The sequence below is a fragment of the Oratosquilla oratoria genome, chromosome 5 (assembly GCF_046742065.1).
Source record: "Oratosquilla oratoria isolate Oo_2021 chromosome 5, ASM4674206v1, whole genome shotgun sequence".
NCBI classification, from domain to species: domain Eukaryota; kingdom Metazoa; phylum Arthropoda; class Malacostraca; order Stomatopoda; family Squillidae; genus Oratosquilla; species Oratosquilla oratoria.
Window position 1 is genome coordinate 87516362 of NC_134781.1, and position 8106 is coordinate 87524467.

Below are 8106 nucleotides of genomic sequence, written 5' to 3' on the forward strand. Positions count from 1 at the left end.
CTCTACACACGTGAGCGGTGACGTAGTCGCGTTCTTATTCGATTGGTTTTCTATCTTTTATTGAATCACATAATATCAAATAGACTTGTGGAGGAGAGAGATTTACACTTTTGTTTTAGGTGACGCCAAGCTATTTCTTTCAGTGATATGTATTCTCTTCAGTAGCTGAAGGGACAATAGTTCGCCATAACATTTCCTATTAGTTAGAGGGCACGATAGATAATATGGGGGAGAGGGAGGGAGGGGGTATTTGGGGGTTTAGTGTAAGGAAAGAATGAAATGGAAGGAAGAGTTATAATAGGTGTGGGACAGACCCTATTGCTCGGTTATTTTTATAGTCTCTTGGACTTTTTATAAATTCATAATGGCGATAGTGGTTGTGAAGTTTGACTATTTTGAAGAAATCCCTCCATTATCATGGAAAAAAGTGGAAAAGCATATGTATGTGTAAGAAGCTGTGTGAATGTAATGTATGCATTGCTTTGTCATGTGTATGTATACATGTATGAATAAATATAATATGTGCAGTATATATACTCGTATACATATACATTCACCCGCATTTAGATACACACGTACAGATGTCGTGTTCCTTGATTACGAATAAATCCGAATAAGTGGTAGCTGTGGTCAAGATGGTTAGATCAACAAGGAACACGAACAAACGTATGTACATGTAATTATCACTCTCGAAATAGAGGTGGTGTGAATGAGACTAATGTTTCCTAAATATGTGTCTTATATTATTATGTTATATTATTAATGTAAATTCAAAATATACAGTGAATGACTGTGATGTGTACGGGTGTGCGGTTGTGGGAGGCTGGACTAAACGACTTAATAGGTACAGACCTTACTCACGAAATCACTTCTTGAACTGATAGAACTGAACTTGACTCTGTGGTAATAGCCTTGAAACTGACTTGGCTTTTAACTTCTCAAGAGTACCATAGAAGACTGACATTTACTCTGTTGCAGGCCAGCTGGACAACTGGAAATAATCCTTAGAAAATCGAGAATATAAGGAATAGGCTACTTTAACTGTGGAGAAGTAATATGGGAGGAAAGGGAGGCAGATGTAGATATTGAATGTAAATATGTTGAGCACATTAAAGATCCTACGGGTAAAGGAACCAACACAATGCATAGACAAACATGCACCTGTAATACATGACATCTCAGTGAAATGTAAGCGAAACGTCAATGACATGGCAGTGACATGTCACGGATCTCGTTTAACCTAAGCACATCTAACCGGGCATCACCTATCCTAGCCTCTCCTAGCCTCACCTAACCTCACCTAACTTAACCTCACTTTACCTAAGAAGTGATTAATTCATATACAACTTTTCGTGTATGCACGTGGTAAGTAATTAGAAAAAATATTATAAATATCAAGGTCAGGTCATCCACTTTCGCGGGATCGGTTTTTGTCGGAAAAAAATCTATTGGGAAATGAAAGAAAATGGTAGGAATGAATAATTTTACGAACGGTGCTCATGTGAAGAGAGACTAAATATATTGGGGCTACCTACCTTCAGACGAAAGAAGGTGGGATGGTTTAAAAGTAGCGTTTAGAACCCTGAAATATGTGGACATAACTGATTAAGGGGAGCTGTTAGTCTCGGAACAAAGGAAGGCGAGAATCCTTAGGGATTTTTTTTTTCTTTTCTTTTTTAGGGGGGGGGGGAGTACTTTTTTTCCAACACAGTATTATTCATCGATGGAATCATTTGAATGAGGGAAGAATATTCATATAATTTGAGACAATTCAATGTCAGGTTTGACCACTGGAAGTGGAAAGACGGGACTCTAACAGCATAGCTATTGGAAATGGCTCAGCGCCAGCCAGAACGAAATTGCAAGTCCCTTTACACGCATAATGCTGTTCTTAGACTAAGGAATTTAATAAGAATTTGAAAAACGATCCAGTAGGAACGCAGCAACGTCACCACTCACGTGTGCACGGGAGCAGAATGATGCCGTTAGTCCCCAGATTTCTTATTTCTGCCTTGCAAAACTGTGCATATAGTGTTGGAGCTTTCACCATTTGTAAAAAGAATTAGAAATATACAAGTAATACATCAACCAATAAGGTTATCATGAGTTCATATACATGTTGAGACACAGATGAAATGAAATTGAGGTGGAGCAATGTCTTCAAGCCTGCAACTGTTTGCAAGCCCATACAGACAAACGCACGCACACACGACGATGCAGACACGTCCAGTCTTGTTGAGCGTAAACATAAACACGGCCAGGTCCAGAGCAACGTGTATATAAAGGCACAGCATTAGCTGTTGGGCACAGTCGAGACCAGTCCACGACGGAAAGAGTTAAGGTCCAGCTTCATCAAAAGTGAACTGCCAGTTCCAGCAACCCTGCAAAAACAAACGGCATTATCTGTTCCAGAAGAACTCCAGTTTTAGAACTTTTCCTCAGGTGTGTTTATTGTTATGCATAGCCAACACTGTCGAATGACTGGCTATTTCTATTCAGTCAATATCATATTTTGACATTGTTAAGCGATAACTTCTCATTAATGATAAACCCAAGCGTGACAGGCTTTTATTTGACTTATCCTGGCTCAATTATTTCTACAGAATCTATATTTTTACAACGATATGTGTATCTTGCACTTTAGATTCGACTTGGAATACTAAACACGTGTCTCCGATTTTTCCAGATAAAGGACACCCTACCCATATCGTTAGAAGTCCACATCAGACAGCAGTTATGGTCAAGTTCGACAAAGAAAACCTGAGGACCTCGCCTCTTCTGCGGAGGGGATCTCCTCCCAAAGACATTCCAGGAGTCACGTCTCCCAAGCGCCCATTCTTGACCACTTCTCCATCCAAATATTCAACTTCCCACGTCCTGAACTTTGCGAAGGTGTCCCTAGAAGGTAAACATTCCCAAGGAGCTTTCAGACTCCGAAAATGTTCTACTACAGTTCCTCGACCCGCCAAAGGTCCTCTTGTAGGTGTTACACAAGAACAAAATGCTTTGAGTTCATGTAGCCGAAGTCTTAATGTCACGAAGAAGTCGAGCGCGGGAGAACGCATCGTCGACTTCCTGTGCTTCAGTCATGACGTCCTGTTGCACCGAATCCTCCTCTCCTTCGACGGCGAGCTGGAGATCAAAGACCAGAGTTTCAACAGCCTCCGCACCGTGACGTCTGCCACGGGACAGTTCGACCTCCACCAGCCCCTCGTGCTCGAGGCCCACAAGTTCTACCGCATCTACCTCAAGTCCCGCTTCAGCAGAGTGGCTCCCAACAGAGGAACCTCGTGGCAGAGTCACTTCGGGGACATGACGATGGAGTGGGGCCACTGCGCCATCTTGGGTGGGATGGACCTACTGATCTCTACTTAATGTATTAGTCTTGTATAGATATAAGAAAATAAATTATTTATTTTTTGTACATCCAGTATTCATGTCCATTAGTTTAACTAGCAACAATAATTCCAAAAAGTTAAGCTGACTCGAACATTCCCATAGAGTAGAAAACACCGTACACTAACAAGACCAGTTGTATTTTAGTATTAATGTCACAAAATATATCGTCCACTTCAAGGACTACAAGAACCCCCACAATCCAAATCCAAAGAATGCAAAGGACTCATAATCCCAGTAAAAGAAAATTGTACGAACATATCAAGAACTCAAATATCAAGAAATCACTTATTCATCAATGGAAAAAAATAAAACTCTTGGAAACCCTAGACAAGATAAGACATTTCGCCTTAATATAGAGCTCAACCAAAACAAGCACTCAAACAGCCTATCACCTTCCTGTAAAGCCCTAATCTCACCTTTTCACCCATCTCATGGTAGGCTTGTTGGCATGCCAGTTGATCAGTCTTTTCCAGTTTTCTCTACCTTTGAATCTTTAGGACATCGCCCTAGGAACAATCCAAAACACGTTCTACGCAGCGAAACATCTTAAACAACTACTCAAACAAGTCACATGCCTTTAATGGCCAAGAACACATAAGATATAGGAGAAATACGTAGAATAAAACCAGATAAGAGTACTGACCCGCTTCAAAGAATAAAAGCAACAAAAAATAAATAAAATGAAATAAAACTTCCATACCTTTAAATGCTCGACTATCGATGAGCTAGATAAAGTCTCGAAATATCCTTTTTATAGACACACAGCTAAATCACAGGGGCATAGAAAAGAAAATACATCATCTCCATGCTAAAACCAAAGAAACAAACGAGTGTCATGTCGATCCATTTCCCTTTTCCCTCACCATTTCCATAGTATTTAAAACATGCTCGACGCGATAAATCGAAATCACTGTCATTCTAACCAATATGGCCTCAGTTACTCAGAAACCAAGTACAAAATATTCCAAATCAACTAATACTGCTGCTATCCAGTTCTTCTGCTTGCTGCCTGCTGGGATAATACACTCAAAATATGAACGTGTCATTTTAGGTAGCAAGGGATTTGTGATTAAAGTTAATTCGAGATTCTTCTTAATTACTAACCCCCCAGGGGTTACGGAACACTGAAAATGAATTACATATATATACTTTTAATCAATGCCATTCGTTTTGAAAAAAATATATAAGGATTATAGAACAAATTAAAGTGGCTTCAACATGGGGTGTTAGTGATTATTGTGTTCTGTTATTGGTGAAATATCTTATGAAAAACATTCCGGTTTTTTAGTTATTTCTTAACTTTATGTCACATGTAAATACATGTCATTGTTTACCATCTTTTTATTTCAATTGTATTTGAGTGTTTTCTTTTTCTTTTGAATGTGTGTTGACTGATGAAGAGGTTGGTGAAATCTTCTTTGTATCTTTTGGGGATGTGTTTCCTACAGACCTTGGAATGGTGTGTGATATATTTTGCTGCCTCAACACCGAATTAGAACTGGTTCTTATTAGAATATGAGATTTATTTGTCTATTTCTTTGGCATGTTCCGGCCAGATTACCTTTTAGTGAATTATTTTTTTTTCCGTGAGTTGAAGGCAAGAATATGCATACCGAGTGTATGAAAAATAAATATTTTATTTCCTTATATATACACCTATCCATATACACTTAAAGATTAAGTGGAGATCAGTAGGTCCATGCCACCCAAGATGGCGCAGTGGCCCCACTCCATCGTCATGTCCCCGAAGTGACTCTGCCACGAGGTTCCTCTGTTGGGAGCCACTCTACTGAAGCGGGACTTGAGGTAGATGCGGTAGAACTTGTGGGCCTCGAGCACGAGGGGCTGGTGGAGGTCGAACTGTCCCGTGGCAGACGTGACGGTGCGGAGGGTGTTGAAACTCTGGTCTTTGATCTCCAGCTCGCCGTCGAAGGAGAGGAGGATTCGGTGCAACAGGACGTCATGACTAAAGGACAGGAAGTCGACGATGCGTTCTCCTGTGATCGTCTTCTTCTCGACATTAAGATTTCGATTGATTGAACTCAAAACCTTCTGTTCTTCAGTCACACCTACAAGAGGAACTTTGGCGGATCGAGGGAGTGTAGTAGAACATTTTCGGAGTCTGAAAGTTCCTGGAGAATGTTTACCTTCTAGGGACACCTTCGCAAAGTTCAGGACGTGAGATGTTGAATATTTGGATGGAGAATTGGCCAAAAAGGGGCGTTTGGACGACGTGACTCCTGTAATGTCTTTAGGGGGAGATCCCCTTCGGAGAATGGGGGAGGTCCTCAAGTTTTCTTTGTCGAACTTGACCATAGCTGCCTTCTGATATGGACGTCTGATGATTTGGATAGTGTGTCCTTACCCTGAAAAAAATAGGGGACAAAAGATTAGTATTTCAAAAAGAATTTAAGATGCAAAATATATATGGTATGATCAGACTATCGTTTTTGTGAAAGTCTTTGGATCAGAGCAAGTACAATGAAAGCCTGTCACGATTGGATTCACCATCAATAAACGGTTATCGTTTACCAATGTTTTTTTATGATATTGCACAAAGCCAACCATTCGACAGTGTTGGCCGTATGTAATCAAAAACACACCTGCACAAAAGTTCTAAAATTGGAGTTCTTAAGAGCTGTTTATTTTGCTGGGACTGCTAATGCTGAATATGTTGGAAGGACTGCTGGAACTGGCAGTTCTGTCTTGATGAAGCTGGATATCTACTCTCTCCGTGGTGGACCGGACTTGACTGTGCCCAAGAGCTCATTCAGCGTCTTAATATACTCGTTGCTCTGGACCTGGACGCGTTTATGTTTACCCACAACAAGACTGGACGTGTCTGGATGATGGTGTGCGTGCGTTTATCTGTGTGCCCTTACACACAGTTGCAGACGCTCCTCCTCCCCCAGTTTCATTTCACATAATTATGTGCCTATACATGTTTCTGAACTCTTTACAAACTTAATGTTGAATACATCGCTGCTATATCTCTGACTCTCTTTACTAATGACGAAAGCTGCAAAACTGTTTGTAAAGTATTGCAGCTGAGAAACAAGGAATCTGGAGACTGATGGCATCATTCTATTCATGTGCAGACGCGAGTGGTGACGTAGTTGCGTTGTTGTTGCTTTTTTTCTCAGTTATTGAATCACATACTTCTAAACCAGTAGTGTGTGTGTGTGTGTGTGTGTGTGTGTGTGTGTGTATCAGTATATTTACGTAAATATATGGACCTATGTTTAGTATGGAAGAAAGGTAGATATATTGTCAGTGTCCAGTTATTTATCATTCCCATTTGTATATTAATTGATGGTTCAAAACTGAACTATATCGTGGAGGCTTTACCTGGAATTAGTTCATGTTTACAGAAATTTGTGTTTATACGTTAAACACCCTTTTCAATGAGTTTCCACGACTTTGTGATCCCCTTCCGTCCCAGGTTCCGTTCTGTCCAGTCCCTTCCGTGACCCAAACAAAGTCTTTAAGTCGCCTCTGTTTCCCTCTCCCTTCGTTCCTGACGATGTCGGGTCCGTTGCCCCTAGTCTCTCCTCGTACGCTTTGCTCGCAAGGTTGGAAGCCATCTTGCTCGCTGCTCTTGTGTTGTCTTGATCCTCTTTTAATGTTTCCTCTTGCCGAGAGACCCTATCGCCGCTGCGTAATCCTAATCTAGGACGGAATAGATACTAACCAAAGTTTTGATTTCAATATGTAATGAAATTTGAATGAACATGATGAAATTTTCGTTCACCTTCTTTCAGACTCCCACTGATTTTAAATGTGAATGAGTCGAGAAGAATAAATACTGATTTGACCCTTATGAAAAAAAAAATATATATTTTATTTTTCTTCTTGCCTCCAAGTGATCTTACTCCTGGGAGCCAAATTGCGGCCCTTTAAGTATTGAAAACCAGCCTGGATAAACCCGTATATAGAAACTTATGCTTAAATATTGCCAGACGATTTCGTTCAGTCAGGATACTCCCTCCGTCACTGAAAAGCTGAACAATTATCCTTTGTGATACTGAATGAAAATATAAAGAAAAACGTCCCACTTTTCGATTAAAACGTAAAATAAAATCAGGATATGGAAAAAATCATGAAGTAGAAGAGAGAGAGCAAAGGAAATAACATAAAGTGGCAGGAAGAGCTACTTGGTGCGTTAATGAAGATCCTCACTGATCTGCACCAACTACGACATACCAAGGAAAATCCTTTGCCACGGGAATGGATCTTTTATTTGCTTTAGTACCCAACGAGAAGTCACCAGCGCGGCGCCGCGCCGCCAGGGATAAACAAATGACAAAGGAGGCGGAAGGAAAAGTGCAAGACAATGTAAAGAAAACGGACCCATTGACCTAAAAGCTGGAAAGGGCTTAATGATACAGGATGATTTTAGTGCGATTATATTATCTAACTTCCTTCCTTTGACCCAAGGAAAACCACTTCCCATACTCTTTATGATATCGAAAGGTAGAAAACGGGAACTAGCCCGCCGTGGCTGACCCTTGTTGAAAAGAACTGAAGCTCCCGAGCCACAGCATCCTCGTAGTAACACTGTCAAATATTCATCATGCTCTCGGTAAGTTTGATCAGTAATGTCCTGTTGTAGGCTTAGCAGGGACTTCGATCCTTCTCGACCTGAAACCACTCGAAAGTGATGACTTTCAAAATGTGTCATTGGGGATGACAGGAGTGTGGAAAAAC

At 40.6% G+C, this 8106-nt stretch overlaps 2 protein-coding genes across 2 annotated transcripts; one reads left to right on the forward strand and one right to left on the reverse strand.

Annotated features, from left to right (window-relative positions):
- The first annotated feature begins 2314 nt into the window (after positions 1-2314).
- On the forward strand, positions 2315-3424 carry LOC143025284 (uncharacterized). Its single transcript, XM_076184755.1, has 2 exons — positions 2315-2442; positions 2687-3424. The coding sequence occupies exon 2, from the start codon at positions 2737-2739 to the stop codon at positions 3373-3375; it is 639 nt and encodes a 212-aa protein (XP_076040870.1). The 5' UTR covers positions 2315-2442; positions 2687-2736; the 3' UTR covers positions 3376-3424.
- Positions 3425-5076: 1652 nt separating this feature from the next.
- On the reverse strand, positions 5077-6130 carry LOC143025852 (uncharacterized). Its single transcript, XM_076185864.1, has 2 exons — positions 6003-6130; positions 5077-5765 (listed from the first exon to the last, which is right to left on the reverse strand). Exon 2 carries the CDS (start codon positions 5713-5715, stop codon positions 5077-5079), a length of 639 nt encoding a protein of 212 aa, XP_076041979.1. The 5' UTR covers positions 5716-5765; positions 6003-6130.
- Positions 6131-8106: the final 1976 nt, after the last annotated feature.